Source organism: Asterias amurensis, chromosome 6 (genome assembly GCF_032118995.1).
Source record: "Asterias amurensis chromosome 6, ASM3211899v1".
NCBI classification, from domain to species: Eukaryota; Metazoa; Echinodermata; class Asteroidea; order Forcipulatida; family Asteriidae; genus Asterias; species Asterias amurensis.
In genome coordinates, this window is record NC_092653.1 from 18,229,298 (window position 1) to 18,254,232 (window position 24,935).

At 38.7% G+C, this 24,935-nt stretch overlaps 1 protein-coding gene across 1 annotated transcript in view; it reads left to right on the plus strand.

The window, feature by feature from the left end:
• LOC139938854 (nucleoredoxin-like) overlaps positions 1 to 24,935 on the plus strand; it is a 48,617-nt gene that overhangs the window by 13,868 nt on the left and 9,814 nt on the right. The window contains exons 2-4 of the mRNA XM_071934496.1: positions 6,025 to 6,178; positions 20,153 to 20,250; positions 23,810 to 24,014. Of these exons, the coding sequence (XP_071790597.1) occupies positions 6,025 to 6,178; positions 20,153 to 20,250; positions 23,810 to 24,014 (457 nt within the window). The remainder of the gene's footprint in view (positions 1 to 6,024; positions 6,179 to 20,152; positions 20,251 to 23,809; positions 24,015 to 24,935) is intronic.

A 24,935-nucleotide genomic window follows, 5' to 3' on the forward strand; every position in this document is an offset into this window, starting at 1 on the left:
ACTCGTTACCAAATGAGGTTTTATGCTGATAATTATTTTGAGTAATTACCAATAGTGTCCACTGCCTTTAAAATTTGATACTGTGTGAAGGGTCAAAGATTGATAAAGCCCTCAAATTAACCCACATCAATTGATGTGGTCTCCTGTGCCTTTGCTGTGGTGCCCTTTGCGTAGTTCTTATACAAATTGACTTTTTCCTCATGACTTGAAGTACCCCTAACCAGAGCAAAATTGCCTTGCCCCTTCAATTGCAAAGTTCAAGGCCTGAGTTAAATTTAGATACTGTAACTTCAAGAAGGGTCAAAGATTGATACAGTATACAATTGTTGCACGGGACGGGGTCCATGGCGTTTTGTACACCCGAGGAGGGAAATGGCACCCAAGGCGAAGCCGAGGGTGCCATTTCCCCCCGAGGGTGTACAAAACCCATGGACCCCTATCACAGCATGCAACAATTGTTTTGTTATACCTTGGTAACATTAATATTCCTCTTCTCGAAGTTCTGTTACGATGGAGTATTCATTGTTTAATTACTAAACGAACAAGAAACAATTCCTGAATGTTCCCTCGAACCCGCGTGTGTTTCGTACAGCGCTGGAAATCAACCAACGGTGGGAACGATCAAGGTGATGTACACTGGTGTACATCACTTTTCATGTTACCCGGCGCGCTGTGCATCACGCGTAGCGCGCATCTTTAGCCATGATACAGGCGTATTTGTTGCACGGCACGTGATTGGTTCTCGACCAATCAAACTTCACAATTTGTACAGAGGTATAACAACCTTAGTTGATAAACAAGTAATTGTTTATAAATGTTAGGTGAATTGTCCCATAATTACTCTTGCACCTGAGCATCGTCCATCACCGTTGATGCTATAAATATGCACTATAACTAAACTGCGCCAATAAAGTATCTAAACACTTACAAATGGTCAGATATATCGGAACCTGAAATAGTATGCCAAAAAATAATTATTCATTTCTATTCACCGTTAATTTCTGCACATTTTGACACATCTTATGTTGCGCTACGATGTTGTTTGGTGGATTTATGGGCACTTGAGTGGCTTAAGGTCGAATTTCAAAAGTTGCAAAAGCCCCTATTCGAGCTAAATCGTTGTATTGTGACGAGTAAGATCAGCGTTTCTTTTGCCCGCCTTTTATAAATGATTTGTTTGTCGCGTTTTGGATAAATCGGTTGCAATGAACATCAGCAATAATTGTCAGTAACCAAGCAAAGGGGTCAAAGATGGGAGGCATACAACAAAATGGGTTAAGAGCCAGAATCCCTGACTATGGTAAGACAGGGAAAGGTGTTTCAAGATAACAGGAAAGATGGCTCAACTGACCAAACAGGAAAGAGGACGGATCGTTGGTTTGATAGAAGCCGGTATGTCGATTCGAGCTGCAGCTCATCAAGTTGGAACGTCACCAGCGACGGTCAGTAAAATGGTGGAATGGCTACCAAGCTCAGGGAAATGTGGACAACCTGCCAATGAGTGGCCGCCCGAGTGTGACTTCTGCAGCAGAAGAAAGTGAACAAGTCCATCAAGCCTGACACCACTCTCGAGGGATTGCGACGCACCCTGATCAGGAAATGGCAGGGGATTGACCAGGGACAGATCAGATGTCTCGTTTGGAGTATGAGAAGACGACTCCTTGCCGTTAACAGTGATGGAGGACACACCAAGTATTGAGGACAGGATATCAGCAGTTTTAGAGTTAAAGATATGGCCATAAACTTCCTGGTCAAGTAAACGAAACGAGTTTGTGTCTTTTGTCTTGATTTTGTCTGTGTGTGATGCTTGTGTGAGTTCCCTTCTGGAATTGGGGTGAATAGGGGCTTTTGCAACTTTTGAAATTCGACCTTAAGCCACTCAAGTGTCCATAAATCCACCAAACAACATCGTAGCGCAACACAAGATGTGTCAAAATGTGCAGAAATTAACGGTGAATAGAAATGAATAATTATTCTTTGGCATACTAATTCAGGTTCCGATAAATCTGACTATTTGTAAGTGTTTAGATACTTTATTGGCGCAGTTTAGTATAAAATGGTAGTTCTCTGGAGAATTTTTCTTCCAGGCAAGACTTGGGTCAGCCGTCTGTTGACAGTGATAAATGGAATGTGACATGGTGAGCTATGGTCACAGGGAGAGCCCTGGGGGTGGGCGGGGCAGATTGTAGAAGAGAAATTGATAGGTCAGTTTTGGTTTACTGTGGCACTTTTTTTTGTCCAACAATTATGCACAATGCTAATAGTTGAGTAGCAAATGATGATTTCTGTGTAGCAACTAAATCATTTTGTGTAGTATTTTGGTTTTAAGGGAAATTGTTCACTGGAATGTATTGACTGTTATCATTTTGCAGTTATCTTGTTATCTTTCATTTCAGATCTAATTTGTATTGGGGTGGGGGATAGGCTGTTCCTTAAAATATACTTTATCTGAAAAACATGATAGGGAAATTTATATGAAATGTGACAGGAACAGAGACCTTGAAAGTAAAGGCTTCAAGTAGTGAAATTCACAAAGACTAAAATTTTAGTTAAGTTTTAGTCATGACAGAGGAATGAAGTATTTTTTTTAGCAAAACAGCTTTGGCATTTCGTTGATCAGATTGCTTGCAATTGCATTAGGCCATTTCTCTACTTTGATACATTTTGTACAATGTACGTGTAATGCATTGCACACTATATTTGTTCATGCCTTCTGTATTAGGTGTATACCACCACACATGGAATGTAGATAAACAATTTATACATGTGCAAAAACAACCTCATTCCTATGGCTACATAGGTGATTAATCTTTTCCATAGTGCCTTGCTGGATCATAATATTAACGACATGAGGGGATGAGGTTGCATTCAGCAACTGTAGTGTTCAAAACATTTTATCCCAATGAGATTGGTGAGAACATGGATCGCAGAGTGATTTTATAGTAATCTACGTATAGACCATGCATGATATTCTTCCTATTTAAGTCTGATGTCTGATTTTTTACTAGAAAGAATATTCCCTTAGGGAAGGTACACGTTTGGTAATTACTCAAAACAAACATTAACTTCAAAACTGACTTGGTAACGAGCATTGGAGAGCTGTTGATAGTATAGAACAGTGTGGAAAACGACTCCCTCTGAAGTAACATAATTTTTGAGAGAGAGGTAATTTCTCACTAGAATAATAAAAGACTTCTAGCTAGAAGTCTTTTAATTCCTATCTGAAAGCACACAAATTTATCCAACAAGGGTGTCTTTTCATTCATCATTTTCTCGCAACTTCGATGACCGATTGAGCCCAAATTTTCATAGGTTTGTTATTTTATGTTTATGTTGGGATACACAAAGTGAGAACACTGGTCTTTGACAACTACCAAACGTGTACAGTGCCTTCACAATCTGAAACACTTCTCAATTTCAAATTTTTGGCATAACCACTTTTGTTTGTATAAAATTCAAATACTTAGAAGTGAAATGTTTCTCACAATGCTATCAAATGCTGACTGTAGACCTCTAACCAAAGGTTTTGATTGCTATTAAATTCAAGACTGATTACCAAATGTATACCTCCCCTTTAACACAGCATACCATCATGCTACATGTATGCCAATGCAGAGGCTTAATTGGATTTCAAGTGGTAGACATTGACCCATTAAGACTCTAATGCCTACTAATTAGATTGCCAGACTTAATAAGAACTCTAATCTCCTGTCAACAGTCCCAGATAATTTGCGCATAGCTTCAGAGATTACTATGCAGGGGGAGTACTGTAGCATTTTAGTCAATACGCCTTTAAAGGGTCTGGGTACTTTTTGTTGGTTACAATGGTTGAAAGCTTCCCGCAAAATGTTTTTTTTTGCTGAGGTGTTGTAGTTTTTGAGAAATTAGTAAAACAAGTCACCAAAGATTGTTTCGTCTCTCCACTGAGACAAAATTGTTTTAGCATGTACATTGTTAACATATTATTGTGATATTGTTTTACTCATTGGTTCCTGAAACATTGGTTCCTGAACATTGGTTCTTTAAACATTGGTTCCTGAACATTGGTTCTTGAACTGGCCAAGTTAATGTCTAGTGGTAAGACATCTGCTCTAGAATTGCAAAGGTTGTGGGTTCGAATCCCTGTGGTTTTGATCACAGGAATCTGAGATGTACTTGCTCAAACACGCATCAATACAAACTTTATACAAAATAGCCACTGCGTTGATTTCTCAAGTGGCTGAGTTAATGTCTAGTGGTAAGACATCTGCTCTAGAATAGCAAAGGTTGTGGGTTCGAATTGAGAAGTATGTACTTGCCTTCACATCACTACTAAACCGTATAGATGATGTGACCTGTGACATCACATGTTTACAAAAGAGCCACCAAGCCTGGACTTCCTGCAGGCATGATTTTTACACAGCTCAATGGAAGTAAACATCAAATCTTACATTTTATGGAGATTGCACTGTCTAATTCTTATCAACTTTTGATATCATGGAAGGGGGAACATCTCAAAACTTGCCCAGCTTTTACTTTCATAACTTTTGAATTTATGTGGAAATGATGACACAAAATGTAAACTTTCCCACATGACCAGTGCATTATCTTGCCTGCCAGAAAAGCCAAATATACAAGGTCACACTTATTGTTAACAAGGGTCACATGGTCTATACAAAATAGCCCTTGCTTTGGTTCTTGAACGGGTCGAGTTAGTGCAGCACATAGCAGCGAGCCAGCTATACAGCAGAGAAAGAGTACATTTCACAGTGTATAGCCAGAAGGCAGCTTAGTATTGCCTGTGACTCTAGCGTGATCCCGAAGATTGATAAGAGATTGCCGGTCAGACCAATCAAACAAGCTCCACAAATGACAATCGGCGCAAACCCTTGCAGTCCTCTGCAGACTTCTTAATCTCAGTGTCACAAGTTATCAGCCAGATGTGTATGATTTTAATTTACGGGCCGCGCTGTTGTGTGGTTTATTTATTTTTTTGTTTAGAAATATTTGTAGGTATTTTGTCGCCAAGAATTTTGTTCGCTCTCTTTTTTGGGGGGCAGTGGCTTGTTCATAAGAATTGATTTTCAGAATTGTTAACGAACCATACACTGTTTTGTAGTATATTAGCATATGTGTATGGCACTGAATAACTTTTTTGGTACCAAACAAATCTTGTTTTTTGTACAAAATGCAAATTGTACATCAATTGCAGGCAAAGTATCTTTGGTTTTTTGAACCGTTTGATTGTTTTAATCCATAAATGTAGATCAATAAAACTACATACCTGTGTTAAATTTCATTTCATTGACGGTAACATTTTTGACATAATCCTGAAAATTTTGAGTCCACACTGGAAGAATAGCTGGAATTTCAGACTTGTTTAGAAATAGTGTTTATTTTTTTAATATTTCTTTTCACAGAGTACTTCACCAAAATTTCCAACAAAAAATTCCACAAAGGTTTTGGGGACTTATAATTTTATTCATCAAACAATCTGTTGACACTCTGCTACAATGTTCCTGGCATTGCAATACTTGATGGTAATAACCAACGTTGTTTGACCAGGGCAATGGCAGCCTATTAAAGGCAGTGGACACTATTGGTAATTACTTAAAGTAATTATTGGCCTAAAACCTTTAAAACCTTACTTGGTAACAAGTAATGGGGAGAGGTTGATAGTATAAATATTGTGAAAAACGGCTCCTTCTGAAGTGGAGTAGTTTTCGAGAAAGAAGTAATTTTCTACGAATTTGATTTTGAGACATCAGATTTAGAACTTGAGGTCTCGAAATCAAGCATCTGAAAGCACACAACTGCGTGTGACAAGGGTGTTTTTTCTTTCATTTTTATCTCGCAACTTCGACGACCAATTGAGCTCAAATTTTCACATGTTTGGTATTTTATGCATGTTGAGAAACACTAAGTGGTCTGTGACACAATTACCAATAGCGTCCACTGTCTTTAAAGGAGTCTATCGCACTTTTGCAGATTTGATACAATTTTATATCATTTCTTTGTTTTCTTTCTGTTTATTTCTCTCTGTAGACAAAACTATGTAAGAGATTCAAAGTGACCGGTATCCCCACATTAGTTCTAATCAACAGTATGAGCGGTCAGATGATTACGAATAATGGTCGTCTTCAGATGCTGGATGACTTAACAGGACAACACTTTCCCTGGTACCCAAAGCCTTTCAATGGTAAGTAGTAAAGAGAGTGGTTTCCTACGAAATGAGAGTTTGTCTTTTTATAGAGAAATTTTGTAAATGCTGTGCATAAAATGCAAACAGCTTCCCAGTAATTTTTTTGTATTTTGTCATTTTGTGGAATTTTAACTGGTAACACAGAGAAACGTTAAGTTGAACACAGTTGTAAGAAATCTGGTTTTCTCAATTAATTTCTTGATTTGACATGTTGACATTTGTTGGTAGAATAATGAATTTGAACATTTTGATATTCAGACTACTTAATTGTGGAATTGTGCACATTATTTTCAGTATGTTGATGTTATAATATACATTTTGCAATACAATTGGATTTGAGGCATTGCATGGTGAGGTATCAATATTGGTTTGGGGTAACACCATGTGTGTAGCTACTTGCCAGGTAGAGTTTGTTCTTGGAGAACTGTCTTTCTTTATTCTACACCGCGGAGTAGATGTTCGGGGGTTCGGGAGACTTCTCAGTTCTGAAAAGAACTGTCCTGTTTTTTAAAAGTATTACCTGCGCAGATGGTATAGAAAATAGGCTGGGACTACTACTTTAGCTTATATAGGATCGTAATTAACTGTACTGCCGCGGAGTCAGTTCTTGAATTGGTCTCAACAATTCGACTAGCTTGCTCTAGTCATCGTCAGGGAGATGTACATGTACTGAGACAAGGAAGGGACAATTTTGTTTATTGTTAATCCGTTACCAGCATTTGAATTAATTGATATTCAAGTACTTCATTTGTAGGTCTATTGATTCAATACAAAGACCCTATCGAGGTTTGATCATGATGGGTTTGCCTTTTTTTTTAGAATGTGAAAGATGAAAACAAACTTTAATGCCCTCAAGTTTCAGAATGTTTTCTTTACCTGAAGTATGTGCAGGATGTTGGTGTTTCACGCGATCCTTAAGGGTTGGGAAGGGTAAAGGGAGAAATAAAAACAAACGTACATTTGTACAAATCAATACTAGAGGAATTTCTGCATTTGTCACACAAGTTCTCCCTTTAGGCAGACTTTTGTTTTAAATTTTAAATCCACAACCATTTGCCCCCTGAGTGCCAGGCCTGATCGCAAAGCCAGCCCCCCCCCCTCTGGCAAATCAGCATTACTCCTCACACCTTGTGAATGCATGCTACATGTGATGCAAGACAAGATTTTAGCATTTATGAAATATTCATGGATGGTTTTGTGTTGGGGAAGCTGAGCGATTCCAATATTCAGCCTACTCAATGTGCCATCAAGGTTTTAGCCTGGATTTGGTAAAATGGCTTCCAAATTATCTGGAATTTCTATAAACTTTCATTTCAATACATTTATTTCAATGTTGCCATAAAGTTACATTTGTGTACATCATTAAAGTTAATATACATGGTAATGAATAAATAATGGCAAACCACAGATGAAGTAAAGACAATAACAATTTACACCGAAGTTGAGTAGATAATGACAAACAGGACAACATCTAGGCATAGGGTGAAGCAAGGCTTTTGTTCCCGTACCTACGGACAGACAAAAAACGAACAAAACAAACAAATACACCAACAGACTACCACAACACTGACTTACATACAAAACATGTTCATGTATAGGTACAAAGACAAACATCATCCGGAAAATATATCATAACTTTAAGTAAGAATTAAGGACTGCTTTTAATTTTTTTGAAAATTTGTTCCATGGTCAATGTTTTAGACAAGACTTGGTAAACATATTTGCTGGCAATTTTAAGAACCATGTCCAAATTGTTCACTTACAAATGTACAATACATTTCACAGATAAACAGGGTGTCATCAGTGTTTTAGCCAAGACTTGGTAAAAAGGTGTCAAAATTTGCAGGAAATTAAAAAACTGGGTGTCCAAATTGTTCACGTATGCTTCATTTCATGTAAATGACAGATAAAACAGTGTGTCCAAAGGTAAAATAGGGTGTCCAACAGACACACGTCACCCCTCTTACTTGTAATGTGACTGCATAGCAAGGTTATTCAGGATAAAAGGCAATGGCTTCATTTCCTGGCATTTTCTCGACAGTGCAGCTAGCTTTCTCACTGCACGCAGGTGTTATCTTAAGCTTCTCTAAGCTTATGGAGCTTTTCGTATTTTTCAGTTTGACATCATGCATGCGTGCATGGAGAATTGAGCAGTTGAATTGAGCAGTTGACGTCAATGATCTTGCTTTTAGCATTTTGTAAAATAGCAGCTTGTGTAGCATATGGATTCATCAATATATTTTGTCAAAACACCGGCCCAATAAAGGGACATTCACAAATGTTTGTTGAAGCATCTTTTCTCCTTTACTATAGCACATGTGCTACATGTAGACAAATTTTGCTCCATCAAATCATTCAATGCCTGAATCCTTTTTCAGATTCAGATTTGGGGTTGAAAATTATATCTTTCTCTAAAGCTGCATTTCTTCAAAGGGCGTCGTTTCTACTAATGTTTTTAAAAATCAACAGCTCTCCAGTGCTCTTTTCTAGGTAAATTTTTACGGTCAATCATTTTGACACAATAGTCACTTTTAAAGTTTTTATTTTTATTTTTTTATTCTGCAAGAAATAAATTAAATACTGTCAATATTTTCTTTTCAAATTATGAAGAATCTTCTCTTAAAGGTCATGATAGATAAGTGGGTAAATACTCAAAACAAATTATTAAACATGAATACTTACTTGGTGAGAAGCCCTAAATGTCTTGATAGTTGGCCTGGGCGACTAAAGTGTGACTAATGTCATAGAAGCGACTATTAAATAATTGAGTTGAGTCATGACTACCATTTTTCAACTACTCGGTTAATTGTGCTGCCACTACTAGTTCAAAAATAGGCGCGACTACCTGTTTGGTGAACCAATGGTGTCCAGTCACGACTAAGCTTACTCACGACAATTCACAGCAACATCAGTGACACTATCCTTCAATCCTTTCAACTAAATTTAAAAATTAGTCATTTTGAGAATGGATTCCCTTCAAAGTACAGGTTTAAATAAATAGAAATTATAATAGTTGCTTCTAATATAGCGCGCATGTCCGTCACTAAGTGTAACATGCAGCATTTCCTCCAAGATACATGTGTGGGACTACGTTTGAATTACGAGACCTAATGCTTTTATAGCACCATGTAATGTTTTACAAGGTGTTGTGGCGCAATTTGCTACCGATCAGACCAGGAACACCGGGGCGAACCCCTTGTCTCAACAATACTGTAAGTGCACTGGGTTCTTTTACGTGCATTAAATAACACACGGGACCTTCGGCTTTACGTCCCAACTGAAGGATGAAGCATCATGGTTAAGTGTCTTGTTTAAAGGCAGTGGACACTATTGGTAATTACTCAAAATAATTATTACCATAAAATCTTTCTTGGTGACGAGTAATGGGAAGAGGTTGATGGTATAAAACAATGTGAGAAACGGCTCCCTCTGAAGTGCCATAGTTTTTGAGAAAGAAGTAATTTTCCACGAATTTGATTGCGAGACCTCAAGTTTAGAACTTGAGGTCTCGAAATCAACCACACAACTTCGCACACAACTTCGTGTGACAAGGGTGTTTTTTTCTTTCATTATTATCTCGCAACTTCGATGACCGATTGAGCTAAACTTTTCACAGGTTTGTTATGTTATGCATATGTTGAGATACACCAAGTGAGAAGACTGGTCTTTGACAATTACCAATAATGTCCAGTGTCTTTAAGGACACAAGTGTCACAACTCTCGAACCCACACTCTGCTCTTAACCGCTAGGCCATGACACGCCACAAAGGAAGGTTTCCCTTTAAACCTGAAGTCAGCAATTTGTAAGAGGGAATGATATCTTATTGATCAGTCCTGCAACCAATTTCATTTCACTTTACTTGGGATTGCACATCAACTAGGGTGACAGCAGCCAGATTTAATATCTATGTTTGCACTGCAGCGTCAGGTCGTCATGACTGTGTTTTGCTGTAGTTAAACAGACCAGAAAATCCAATCCATCATTTTCAAACTGCATATTAAAGGGACTTTATGAGTTTTGAAGAGGGTATTCATTCTATTAGTTTTGAGGGAATCAGCAGGCTTCTTATGCCGATCTACACACGTACATGTACATGGTTCTCGCCAGGATTCTTGACCCACATATTTTTTAATTTGGCTGAAGCTCGGCGAATTTAAACAAGGTCTTTGGAACATTTCTACTTGGTATTTGTCTTCAACAAAAGCTTCACTGTGCAATCTGCAGTATTCTTCGTCTTTTTTATTACTGTTTGCATACGGTATATCTTCCACAAAATTTGTGCGTGTCTATCAAATACGCTAGCTTGTCCATAGGGAGAACCCTCATTTGTAAATCTTCAAAAGGTGGCTAGGAAAACACTAGACTTCAGCACTCGTGTCAGGTCAAGGGATTGGCTTGTCAAGGTCCAAAATTACTGGACTCTGGCCAGCGGTCCAGTGGGTATTGCAAGCACTGACCAAGATGAGTTTTTCATCCGTGCACTTTGAAATTGAGACTAATCATTTATGCTCATAATAATTACCAAGATCGTTAATACTTGTCCATGGTGAATAACACGCACCAAGACGCTCAGTGATGTTGAACTGTGGTTATTATTGCTGACTTGATGTAATCTGTAGTCTCAGTGGTCAGCAGTGAATTGATTGCTATTCCGTTGATTGATGGAGCACTATTGAATAATGAGAAAGTCATCTTGACTTACTCGTCAACACTTCAGTTTAATGTCATTCTCTTGGTTATGCAGACTACAATGTACATGTACATTGTAAGCTTAAAGGCAGTGGACACTGTTGGTAATGACTCAAATAATTATTAGCATAAAACCTTACTTGGTACCGAGTAATGTGAGAGGTTGATGGTATAAAACATTGTGACAAACGGCTCCCTCTGAAGTAATGAAGTTTTCAAGTAAGAAGTTATTTTCCACGAATTTGATTTTGAGACCTCAGATTGAGAATTTGAGGTCTCCAAATCAAGCATCTGAAAGCACACAGCTTCATCTGACAAGGGTGTTTTTTCTTTCAGTTTTATCTCGCAACTTCGACAACCAATTGAACTCAAATTTTCACAGGTTTGTTATTTTATGCATATGTTTACGTAGATACACCATGTGAGAAGACTGGTCTTTAACAATTACCAATAGTGTCCAGTGTCTTTAAAGGGACAGCATGGAACCGTGTGATCTAATTCACCGTTTTGTAATCATTATAACAACTACCGTCTAGACAATTCAATTCAGTGCACATTTATTTTAGACCATAAAAAGTTGCTTTGTAAAGAGCAATGGAGAACTGAAAACATTGTAGAAGGTGTTTTGAAGGAATGTAAGTTTTTGAGAAAGAGGTAATTTGTCACCCTGAAATTTGAATCTAAGAAAACCTTCATGTACAGGTGAAGCCTTTAGACTCGGGCATCTGAAGCACACAATTCCATGTAGCCTTGATCAAGGCTGTTGACGTACTGTTCCCCGGCCCGGTTCGCGGCACACGCATGCAGTGCATACAATGTACATTACCATACATTGTACAGCGAGAACAGTATAGCGTAGTCGTGAGAACGGTCGTGTCTTTCTACTTTCAACCTCATACACGTGGCTCGAAAAACAGCCTGGATGGGTTTGTAAAGCTTTATCGGAATTCCGATAAAAGGGTATTCATGATGTGGGCGTGTCATTCTAAACATTGGCCAATCACAGGCGCGATTGAGAATGACGTATTACTGCTAGCAATCATGCCACGTCCATGTGTGTGTACGCTGTACGCTAGCTGTATATATATGTACATGTACTGTACTACGTGCTTTTTATAGCAGTGTCGAGAGCGTGGTGTATATTAGCTGTGATTGTAAGGGGTCTGAATGCGCTGCCGGACGGGTGAGCCGGACATGACTCGCCCGGTCGGTAATGGTGTTGAACAACTTCGAACAACTTCCGTTGTCTTGCGTTTCATTATAACACGAGGACTAACATCATAATTACAACGTAGCTGGTAGATTTGTCCCTGAATTGGAAGCTGCTGTACTATAAGTGTAACGTTGTAGTGTGTACTAGTAGTATGGCAAGAGTTAGTTTATGAAATTGAACTTTATTTGTAGTTGTTCAGCCACACGCCATCTTCTACCGTCTGTCGACAACACATATTTTCGATCCCCAACTTTGATTTACCGCGAGAAACGTAATGAATAATATATGTCTACATTAAGACAAAATAAACAGCTGGGTTTCTTATCTCATCTGGTCTGTGTTTGTGCTTCAAGGGGATGGGGTGTGTTGTACTGTCATATGCCCAACACCTAAGAATTATTACCAAGTAGCCATCTTGCCGGAAACCCATGACACCTGGATACTTTTTTAACCTTTCTCAAACACATTTCACATGGTCTAATTTTCTTCCTTCTATTTCTAAACCCATGATTGCATTAAACGCGGTTGTTATATTTTGTTGAAAGTTTCTGTAGTTGTGTTGCAAATTATACACCACTGATTTCCAGCGACTTACAGTTTTGTTTTACTAGTAGGGATTTCTCCCTCGCCCGCCGCCATTATTGCAACTGTACTACAGCCACTGCTTGTTTACAATACGTCGACGAGCACATGTGTGCGAGTGCTTGCAGTGCAGAACAACGTTGTGATTGACATCGCAGCGAGAGTTTATAGGTCAACCAACAACCAATGAGAACGGGTTGTTAGTAAACATTAGCATAATGAGCTCCGCCCTAAATTTTGGCAGATACAAAACCATCAAGGCGCTACTTGGGAGGTACCCATGTACCGTAAGTGTACCGTATACAGATGGTACATGTACATGTACAGTCCGTATGTGTACATACGCTGTACACGTATTATATGCACTGTGTTATGTATGGGGGTGCGCGGGCGGAATTCAGTGATGGGGACTGGGATTTTGCAGATCGCGGCTGGCTGTAGCGCCTTGATCAAGGCTAAATTCCATGCAACAAGGATATTTTTCTTTCATTATTTTCTTGCAACTTTGTTGACCGATTGAGCCTAAATTTGCATATTATGCATTTCATTTCAAAGGTCCTACTGGTTTTGAGGAACCCCCAAAAACCTGTAGTGGTTTAGTCCACACAGAAGAATAATTTGTAATTGGAATACAATCTGGATAAAAACTAATACTGCGAAGTGAAACGTTTTTGCAAAATGCTTCTATAGAAAGCTGAGCTGTACTTCTTACCAAGTACATGTAAGTTTTTATTGCGGTAATTTTTTGGAGTGGTAACCAAACGTATACCTTCCGTTTAAAGACAGTGGACACTATTGGTAATTGTCAAAGACAAGTCTTCTAACTTTGTGTATCTGAACATATGCACAAAATAACAAACCTGTGAAAATTTGAGCTCAATTGGTCATCGAAGTTGCGAGATATGAATGAAAGAAAAAGCACCCTTCTCACAAGTTGTGTGCTTTCAGATGGTTGGTTTCGAGACCTCAAATTCTAAACTTGAGGTCACAAAATCAAATTCGTGGAAAATTACTTCTTTCTTGAAAACTACGTCACTTCACAGGGAGCCGTTTCTCACAATGTTTTATACCATCAACCTCTCCCCATTACTCGTTACCAAGTGAGGTTTTATGATGATAATTGTTTTGAGTAATTACCAATAGTGTCCACTGCCTTTAAATCATACATATATGGAGAAGCTGACTGTCTTTGTAGCATTCACCAGCCTGGTTGTGGGTGACTCTTGCTTTTCTACAACCCGATATCCCAGGATTTAAAGTCAATATCAAGCTATCTATGTGTTGCTTTAGGCAGTCTTCCTGTTGGGCACCCGTTGTATGCTTTGCACTGTATACTCAGTGCTTTCCAGTCCAGAGCCCTGTGGATAGAATCAACCACAAACACCATGGTTGGGATTTGAACCCATGACCTTCCGCATTCTCAGATGTCTGAAATGCTAGACCACCAGGCTTGCATGACGACAAGGGGATACTTTGAATATTCTAATAAGCAGTGAATATTTACATAACAGGGATGTGAGTTCTCTGTTTTAAAACGGAATTCTGGGGGGGGGGGGGTTTCTCCCTAAAAAAGAAGAAAGAAGTTCCGTTTTTTTTACCCCCCCCCCCCCCCCCCCCCCCCCTCAAACCAATACATTTCTTTCTAAAAAAACATCAACAAGTTTCTGATTGTGTACTCCAAATAATTATTTCTGTATGGACAAATCCTCTCCAGATTTCGAAGATATCTGAACAACGCTACCACTTTATGAAATGACTGGATACATTTTTATGATTTAAAAACAAATGATTACATTAGTACATTGGCTGTTAGTTTTAACATTTTATGGATGAACGACCCTTTCTCAGTACAGCATACTTATCATTTCTTTCAATGCAAACTCTAACATCAGATCATCTGGCCTGGTTTCCAAGCCAAAGATCTGGGTTAATGTGTACATAAATACATAATAGAGGCAGAGACTGACACCACATTACTATTAATGTATACTGTGTCAATGCTGTCAAGATGTATGCTGTGTGTCAATGCTGTCAAGACTTGACCCATGTTTACCCTACCATGCTGGTACATCATGTACCGGAGTCAAGCAGTGAAACCTCAATCACATTATGTAAGCCTTTGTGAAACCAATATATTAGAGTCTTTCTTAGAGTCTCAATTGTTACTAATGATGTGAGAGGGAAAATAACAGCAATTTAGTCTGTCACATTAAGGAGATTTTATGTCTTTCCAACTGTACAGTTTGTTGTAGTGAGCAAGGCAGTAGCTTTTTTATGTGTAATTGTAATATACATAGCACAAGCTAGAGTGAAGGGCTGATACAAGCAATATGCATGCCAAATCTTGATCAATACACCCCCCCACCCTTTAAAAAAAAAAAAAAGAGTTGTTTGGGCAAATTGGTAAAACATCAGACCATGAAGGTGTGATCAGACCTACCATGTACATGTACATGTAGGATCTTTATCCTTGGTACAGTTTCACACACATGCTTGAAGGTTGTGTGAAATTTTTATTTTTTTACATTATTTTATATTTTTAGATTTATTGGTTTTGCATATTTGTTACAGCATGTAGACTTCGTGGATGTATGTTGCAATGTATTAGTGCTTTAAAAAAATAGAGGAAAGTCTACATATGTTCCCAGATGACATAGTAGTGATGCTTCCTGAGCTTGCTTGCAAATATCACTCTCGGTTATCGATGAATGTCTGTGCTACAATGTATGTATGTACATGTGGCTGCATTGCTGTACATTCTAAGTGGGGCTGTCTTGGAACAATTTCAGATTGAATTGCAAATTAGTGTAGCACTGGAGGCTCACTAAACAAACAGTCACGTCTTTTCGGACTGTGTCAACAGTAACCGCTCTAACTTCCCTGTTTGCCAATATTACAAAATTCCCTGCAGCTTACAAGATACAAGTGGAATTCATCGGTTAGAGTTTACTGGTTGTGTGTTATTGATTGCTTTCCCCAGTGGGTCTTACATGCTTAAACTCATCTGACTGGAAGAACCGTTCCGGTTCGAGCCCTCAGTCCTGGCATTGCAGCTTATATTATACGTGAGCTGGGGTTTAATTTATCTATACAACGTTAAAGGCAGTGGATACTATTGGTAGTTGTCAAAGACCAGTCTTCTCACTTTGTGTATCCCATCATAACCATAAAATAACAAGCCTGTGAAAATTTGGGCTCAATTGGTCATCAAAGTTGCGAGAAAATGACGAAAGAAAAAACACCCTTGTTGGACGAATTTGTGTGCTTTCAGATAAGAATAAAAGACTTCTACCTAGAAGTCTTTTAATATTTTAGTGAGAAATTACCTCTTTCTCAAAAACTACGTTACTTCAGAGCGAGTCGTTTCCCACAATGTTTTATATTATCAACAGCTCTCCAATGCTCGTTACCAAGTCAGTTTTTAAGTTAATATTTGTTTTGAGTAATTACCAAACGTGTACCTTCCCTTTAATGCTTGGAATGCTGAACAGTAATGTTTATTATTTGGTTTTAGTTATAACTCCTGCACCGATGTCTGTAAAGTAATGTATACTCAGTACTTTCCCCAATTCCTATGGCAAAAATCTACAGGCATACATGTATTACTAAATATGCATCAAGGAAAAAGAAAAGTATTTGGTTTCACCCTTACACAGGCTTGTGTAAGCACCGTGCCCTCAGTACTTTTCCCAAGTCCTGTGAAAAAATCCAGGTACACATGTAAGCTTAAATCCAGGCATTTATTACTCAGGTTGGATTCAAACCCCAACTTCTGCCATTCTAGAGCAGGGGCCAATTTCATAGAGCTGCTCAAGCAAAAAATTTGGTTAAGCACGAAAATAGCTCGCCTTTTTTACACGTGTTACTGGCAAAAATTTCATGCCATATACATTGCTTGTGACTGGTATTTAGCTGTTGTTTACTTAGCATAACAACTGAGTGGAGTCTTGGCCGGTATTCTGATTTTACTTAGCATTGATTATTTTGCTTAAGCAGAATTTTGTGCTTAAGCAGCTCTATGAAATTGGGCCCGGGTGTCTTACAAACTACCACCAAGATTGGCCGGTAATAATAAGAGACATTTATATAGCGCTCTTACACGAGGTACCACGGCGCTTTACAAGAAACTATATAATAAGCAAATAAATAATGGCACTGATAATGGGAAAACAGTCAAAGCAATCAATCATTGAACAGGAAAGTTTTGAGATGTTTCTTGAAAACTGCAAGTGACTCCGCGGAACGAATTTGATGACGGACACGGTTCCAAAGGCGCAGAGCATGTGCGTAAAAAGCACGATCCCCAGCAGCGGAACGGACCTTTGGAACTGCCGGTAGCTAGATGCAGCTTAAATCCAATACTTTAGCAGTGTGTACCTCAACAATATATGTTAACTTTGCATCCAGGATAAGGAACAATTTGGTTTAACCCTTACACTGATGTGTGTGAACCGCTGTATACTCAGGTTTTATCACTGTACTACTTAAATGGGATTCAAACCTACTGCGTCTGACCTCTGCCACGAGCAGATATTAAGACACTGGACACTATTGGTAATTGTCAAAGACCAGTCTTCACACTCGGTGTATCTCAACATATGCACAAAATAACAAACCTGTGAAAATTTGAACTCAATTGATCGTCAAAGTTGCAAGATAATAATGGAAGAAAAAACACTCAATTGTCACACGCAGTTGTGTGCTTTCAGATGTTTGATTTTGGGACCTCAAAACCTAAGTTGAGGTCTCGAAATCAAACTCTTGGTAAGTTACATCTTTCTTGTAAACTAGGTTACTTCAGAGGGAGCTGTTTCTCACAGTGTTTTATACTATCAACAGCTCCCCATTACTCGTTTCCAAGTAAGGTTTTATGCAAAAAATTAGTTTGAGTAGTTACCATAGTGTTTGACAGTGCATTTGGGATAAAGAATATTATTTGGTTTTACCCATGTGTGTGAGGCAGTCACAATATACATTGTTTGTCACACACAATGCCACTATTGCAGTCATTCTTACCATCAACATGTGTAAAACAAGATTATATTAAGGCCTGATGATTTGTTCAGTCTAATTCACTCAACAAGCTCAACTCATTTTGCATTGGCAAATTTTAGTAAATTTTGCTTTATTATCCCCCCCCCCCCATCTACACTAAGAATGTTTTTGTCTCTGGGGGATTAAATGCATTATGCCGGCTGAAAGTGGCACTGTTTTTTTTTTTTTTTTAAATCTTCAACTCTGCCAATCATCTTGGTCTTATATACCCGAGCGCAGCTCTTTTTGCGTCGAAAAAATTATAATAAATATTGCTTTATTCAGGGTTTTTTCCCCCTACACTAAGAATGTTGTTGTCTCTGGAGGATTAAATGCATTATGCCGGCTGAGAGTGGCGCAGTATCTTCAACTCTGCCAATCATCTTGGTCTTATATACCTGAGCTCACGGGTCCGGAATTTATCCTGCTCTTCCTATCCCCGCCTCCTCCATCACTCCAAAGGCCATTAGCGTCTTAGATGACGCTCCATCCACCCCCCCCCCCCTCGCTCGCTCACTCCATAGTGATGCAGGCTTGCTGGATGAGCGAAGATACAAGCATGGTGTCACTGTGTCAGCTCCTATTGAGAAATCAAGTTTCCAAGTGAATGCGGTCGTGACACGTTGCCACGGGGCGCTAGACACGAGGAAATTTCGGATTTAAAGAGTAATTGTCTGTAATTTGGTCGGTTTTTGGAGTGTGAAAGAGAAGATGTTGAGGGGTTTGGGGCGTCTGGAATCTCTGGTGTGCTTTCAGTGCCTGGGGTAGTTTCCAGTGATGGTAATAATAGAAATTTTATATCTAAACTGGAATGATGTTAACCCATATTGGCCTAGCTGCAGGACCTCCTGTAGCGTAAACAAACGCTGCAAACACCTACATTGGACCTTTGGGAAAACCTGTGTGGACAACAAGGTATCTTTCTGTCTAAAATATTTGTTACTATAATGATGTGAAAGGGGAATTATGGAAAATTTGTATCATATTAAAGGCATTGTTTCTTGTGGTTTATTGTCATGTTGACCAGTAAGTTATAGACCATCCTCACATGGTATACACCCTCATATAAACTACATACTGCATGCTTTCAGATATTTAAAGAAAAACTTTATGACTTCAGTCTTTCGCAGATTCCAATTTGTTGATGAAAAAATCAATAAAACCGGTTTTCCTTACACAACTGTAACTGAAATATCATTCCTTGTCTTCTCTTCATTGGGTTCTTTGCTAATATAGTGATTAAGTTCATTTTTTCTGAGATTCCTTGGCTTCACAACCAGAATGAATGCATGAAAGAATGAATGGAATGGAATAAAATGAAATGAAATGGGATGAAATGAAATGAGATGTATGTTTTCAAGAGACTGATGATAAAAATTAACCTGATCACAAAATCTCATTTGATTCCAAGTTGGTATTTTGTTTGTAAATGAAAGCGTGCTTTGATATTAATGCCAATGTCCACAGTACTCAGAAATCCATTTACAAAAAGTACTCTGTGAAATGTCATCACAAGATGAGAGTTTCTTCAAGCCTAAACTAGATTTCTAATTTTGATCAGTTTTTTAGTAACTTGAGCTGTTTAATTAAGGTTTGTTATCCACTAGTACGTTTGTACATCATGCAATAAAACACAACAGAAACTGACTCGGTAACTGGGTAAAATTATAGAGAATTTTGGGTTGAATAAAGAAAAATTGACTGGAGCGGGATTTGAACCAATGACCTCAAGACTAACTAACGTGCTGGCACTCTACCAACTGAGCTATTTTGGCAGTTTCCCTTTTTGTTGCTAAGCCCCCAAATTATTGTAAATTTACCCAGTCAGTTTCCCTTGTGGTTTGTTACTTGATATATAAAAGAGTTGCACCCCCTTAAAGGAACACGTTGCCTTGGATCTGGCGAGTTGGTCCATGAAAAGTGGTTGAAACTGTTTTGTTATGAAATACACGGTTGGAAAGATGTTTTAAAATAGAATATTCATGTAATGATCCACCCAAATAAGTCTCAAAATTGTACGGTTTTCCTTTTATGTTGTGAGCTAACGCGGCACGCAGTCAAGATTTTGACTCACTAAAAGGGCATACCGTGTTAGTACAAAGTACAAGGAAAACCGTGCAATTTTGAGGCATACAGTACACAATGTATGTATACTTTTAAAACATCTTTCTAACCAATGCATTTCATAACAAATGGTTTCAAACGCTTTTGATGGACCAACTAGCCCATAACACCATGTAATGACTATCTGTAATGAGTTGGGGTAGTTCTGAAAAGAACCGTTGGTTTCAACTCGGTGTTTCGATCAGTATGCTCCGATCGTCTTCTGGAGACCGGTTCTTTTCAGAATCACCCCAACTTATTAGAAATAGTGATACTATGGTTTTACCGCAAACCTGTCCATACATGGTGTAACTGCTAATTTATTGCTAATTTGTGTCTTTCTTTGCAGAAATCATTGGCGGTAAACTGTTAAAACAAGGTGAGGAAGTTCAGGCAGAGAAAGAACTCAAGGGCAAAGTGGTCGGCATCTACTTCTCAGCTCATTGGGTAAGTGGCTCAATGTGAAGACCGACAAACACAAAAGGCCTTTCACACTGTCCAAAATCTCAGGGGCGGAACCGGTTCCGAACCAGAGATTTTGTTCAACCCGTTTCACACTGTAAAAGTTTCAATCTGCCTCTAGGCAGCATGCTCTAGCTGGATTGAAATCAACCCTGGCAAGGGACCATTTTTCGGCATGAACTTTTATACGGTTCACGCATTAGCCGGTTCACGTAAGGACCAGTGTGAATGTTGCTTATCTCTGATCCGTGTCGAAAAGAAGCGAGGCTGAACCGGAGAGGACCCGGGTAGGTTTCAACGCGGTTTGAAATGGAGGTAGTGTGAAAAGGCCTTAGGTGTGCAACCTATGTACAGGCCTGGAATTACACGCATGCCATGGCCATGGCCTGCGTTGCCCCTGGTCTTGGCCTTGGTGCCCCTCCAAATGTTTCCCATTGACTTTTAGATTTACCAATTGAAGTGCCCTTTGCAAAATGAAAATGGCCTTACCCTGTTATTCTGGCCTCAACATGTTCAAAGATGAAATTCAAAGATTGCACACCGCTCACAACAATCAGTTTTGCAAGAGTTCCAAATGCATGAGGAGTAGGCATTTTACCCTCTCTTGTTAGTTATCAAGTAAAAAAACACAAGACTTGGTAAGTTTGCGAATACATATAGTTTGGGTTTGAACAAAGAAATATTAACAAGAGTAGAACTTGAACCAACAACCTCCGGACTAACATACCGGTGCTCTAGTCTTCCAACTGAGTTAAATTCTGCCTTAGTTAGCAGCCTACAGTATTGTATCTACCCTTTGTCAATATCTTTGTCAGGGGTGCCAGTCAGAAGCCATACTAAATTGTAGCCAGGGATCACCCAAATTTACTTTACAACCTGGGAAGCAGCAGCCAGAGGATCATCTAGTTTAAGGATATGAGACTTTTTAATGTTAAATAGCAAGCACTTGATAATCTTTTGAATATTACGATACAACTTACAACTTTGAATGGAAGATTCAGCTGTTCAGACTCTCATTCTTAGAACCGCAGCTGCAAAAAGCTACCCCTCCAAATACTGTTTTTTCTTTCCTATTAAAACATAAAGGTTTGTTGATATTCTGTGAATGTATGCATTTTTTTTCCTCACATGAATTTCCAGCATGGATCACAGATTGTATGCATGTATGAAGGTATCGTTAGAGTGTGTTTGACAAGATTGAGTTGGGCAGTTTTTTTTATGTCCTTTGGTTTGAAGGTGTTGGGGTATGCTTTAAATGAGTGCTTTTCTCCATTTGTATGCACATTTTTTTGGATTGAGATTGCAAGTTTGCTGTTCCTGTTGTGTTTTATATTGTACCTTGACGATTCCCGTGGGTGTCATTGGATTGTTCTCATATCTATCATAATCCTACAGCATAGGGGTTGAAATTGCCACTAGCCCGCTAGCCCATGACTACCAGATTTACACCTGGGCTACTCATTTTTAGTTTGGTAGCCTGGCGGGCTAGTGGAAATATACAGCAAAAATCTACATCACAAGCAATAATGAACAGTGCTGATTGTAAAATGAAATAGTTTTGGTTACCAGTTTGTGTTGTGACTCAAGACGTACATGTAATGTGTTTTACGGGCGACCAAAATCTCATCAGGGCTACTAGAAATTCGGGTTACTAGCCCTGCTGACTACCATGAAAATACACTTAATTTTGACCACTGCAGCGTGGCCTCTTATGGCTTCGATAGGGAGACCCAACGGGAGACTTTTTGGGACTTAAGAAATTACCTCTCTTCTCTCTCTAAATCTACTTTACTTCAAAGGGGGTCGTTGCTAACAATGTCTCATTATCAACAGCTCATCAGTGCTCTCTTCCATGGACGAAGGAATCCTTCCTCCATGTCTCTCAAAACTAAGTTTTTATGGTCATTATTTTTTTGGAGCAATTACCAGAGGCATACACTCCCTTTAAAAGTGCACACTGCATGGAGCTTGTAAGTGCTGCTCACTTAGCTCTCAATCTGTGCACAGCTTGCTCAGATTGACTTCACCATGCAGTAACTGTGACACCATGCTGTGGCGTCCAAATGACTCATGTAAAGAAGCAATGGAGGCACATCATTATCAGCCTCTCCTTTCTGATTCTATCCTGAAGAGTTACTGTTGCATCCAAGGTTGGCACTCCGGGTGGGATGTGATCCTTGGACACTCTATATCTGTGAAGGATGTTGAGGGCGCTTTTTTCAAATTACTTGTTAGGGGTTTGCACTATACTAGATAAACTCCCATAGTAACCAATGCTAAATGCTAAATGCTCAAACAATACTTTCTCTCGACCTCTTGAAAAGTATTCAAATTTACGTACAGCTACATGTACATGTACATGTAATGTACATGTACTGATTTCTGAAAAACAAAAAAACAAAAACAAAAAAACAACAGTCAACAATGTAACATACATATGGTATTAGAACAACAAGCAAACAAACACACAAAACAAAATAGACAGGCAGGCAGACAATGGATGGACAGACACACAAACAAAAATATCACCACGGGAAAATCTGCCTACAGACGAGACCTACGTATAGACCAGGAAAGACACATTTATAAACAAAAATTTTGAAACAATAGAATTACAGCATCAGAAGATTGAGTGGTTTAAGTGCATTACAAAAAAATCCTTTGAAAGTAAAGGTTTATTTGCACTGTCAGAGTGTGTATCTGTACCTTGATAAGTCAACTAAAGTGAAGTGGAACAAATGTGTTTTATCTCCCCTGCCCCCTCCATGAATAAAGACTTTTCTGTCACTCTTAACTTGGGCCTATTTTTGATCTCCCTATTTTGTCAATATCTTGATTCAGGGGTGCCAGTCAGAACTTCAGAAGCCATACAACTGTTAAATGCCATGTAGCCAGGGATCACACCCAAGTTTTTATTTTGTTTGTCTGTGTTTGAAAAATTGCTTTGCAACCTCTGGAAAAGGCACGCTATAAATGCCAGCTCATTTATTTATTTACTAATTTTTTTTACAAAGTTTGGGGTTTGAAAAAAAAAATCCTGGAGCGGGACTTGATTCAATAACCGGATTAAATGGTCATGGGTATTTTTTCATAGGACACAAAACACAATGTCCACAGATTGACATTAAACCTACACAGTTTGAAGATTACGATGGTAGAAAACTTCCCATACAATATTACTAGATGAGGTGCTGTAGTTTTTGAGAAATGAGTCAAACAAGCCACAAAAAAAAAAATTGCCTCGGGAGACAAAAACTATTTTAGCATGTTATTGTACGTGTAAAACGTCTTTTCGTGACATTGTTTTACTCATTTCTCAAAAGTACAGCACCTCAGTAAGTAATATTTTCAGGGAAGCTTTCCACCATCATTGTCTTCAAACGGTGTGAATTTAATGTTAATATGTTGACATTGTGTTTTGTGTTACAAAAAGTACCTAGACCCTTTAACGTTCGACACTCTACCAACTGAGCTATCCAGCCCTATGTATGTTAGCGGTCTCCTTATATCTTTGTTTACGCTACAATCTTTTTGTTCATTTCAGTGTCCTCCCTGTAAAGCGTTCACAAGAGTCTTGACTGACATGTACAGGAGACTTCAGGGTTGTAACACAGAGTTTGAGTTTGTCTTCTGCAGTACAGATAGAACCCAAGAAGCTTTTGAGTCTTATTACAGCCATATGCCCTGGCTGGCTTTGCCTTATGATGACCCACGCTGTAAGGAACTCTCCAAAATGTTTGTAATATCAGGTCAGTATGTAGCTGTTTTTGTGTTTGTGTGGAACACTGAGTTATATATAAGAACTAGAGGGCGCACTGGCCTACATACGTGACCCGGCATGCGCGCATGCTGCCATTTTTTAAGTTGAAAAAACAGCATCGCACAGCGTGTGCTTGTGCGGCCATTTTGTAAGTTGACACAACAGCATTGCGTATAGCGTTCAATAAACACAATGTGTACTTCATATTCAACGCGCGTACAGAATGGCGTGGGTGTCTCCTTGCGTCCCGTCCTGTTTGTGCTTACTCTATAAAATGGCCGACCGTGTTAGTTTGCAAAGTAAAAGAAAATCCGTGCAATTGAGTCAAGGCATGTTTGTGTGGATCATTATATTTTACTTTTGAAACATCTTTTAAAATCAATTTCCATTGACAAACCTGATCGATCGATCGAAGGCAACGTGTCCCTTTAAAACTGTCCAACAGCAGATTTCACGAAACGCTAGGATTAATCCTATCTAGAGTAAGGACGAGTAACTTAGGACTAATCTTAAGGTTTGCATACTACAGTGTAGGGTTGGGACTCGCCCTAAGTCCTAAGATTAATCCTAAGTTAGGAAGAGTTTGGTAAAATCCACGGCTGGATGACCCACAAAAGCATTTGTGCTGAGTTCCAATGTTTTCCCATAGAAATTACTCTGATGCAAGATCCAATGCCACAAACTAAATGGAGATACCACATTTTTGCACTGGTTGTATGATATAAGGGTGTTGTGTTGTTGATGAAGGATTATTATTATTATTATTGTTTTTTTTTAAATTTTAAATGGTGTTATTATTATCATTTGTTTAGCATTCACTGGATATGTACTGTATTTTTGTGTTTACATTATCTCTGCTTGCGCCTTGAACATCTGTAAAGATTGATTTGGCGCATTGCAAATACCTACT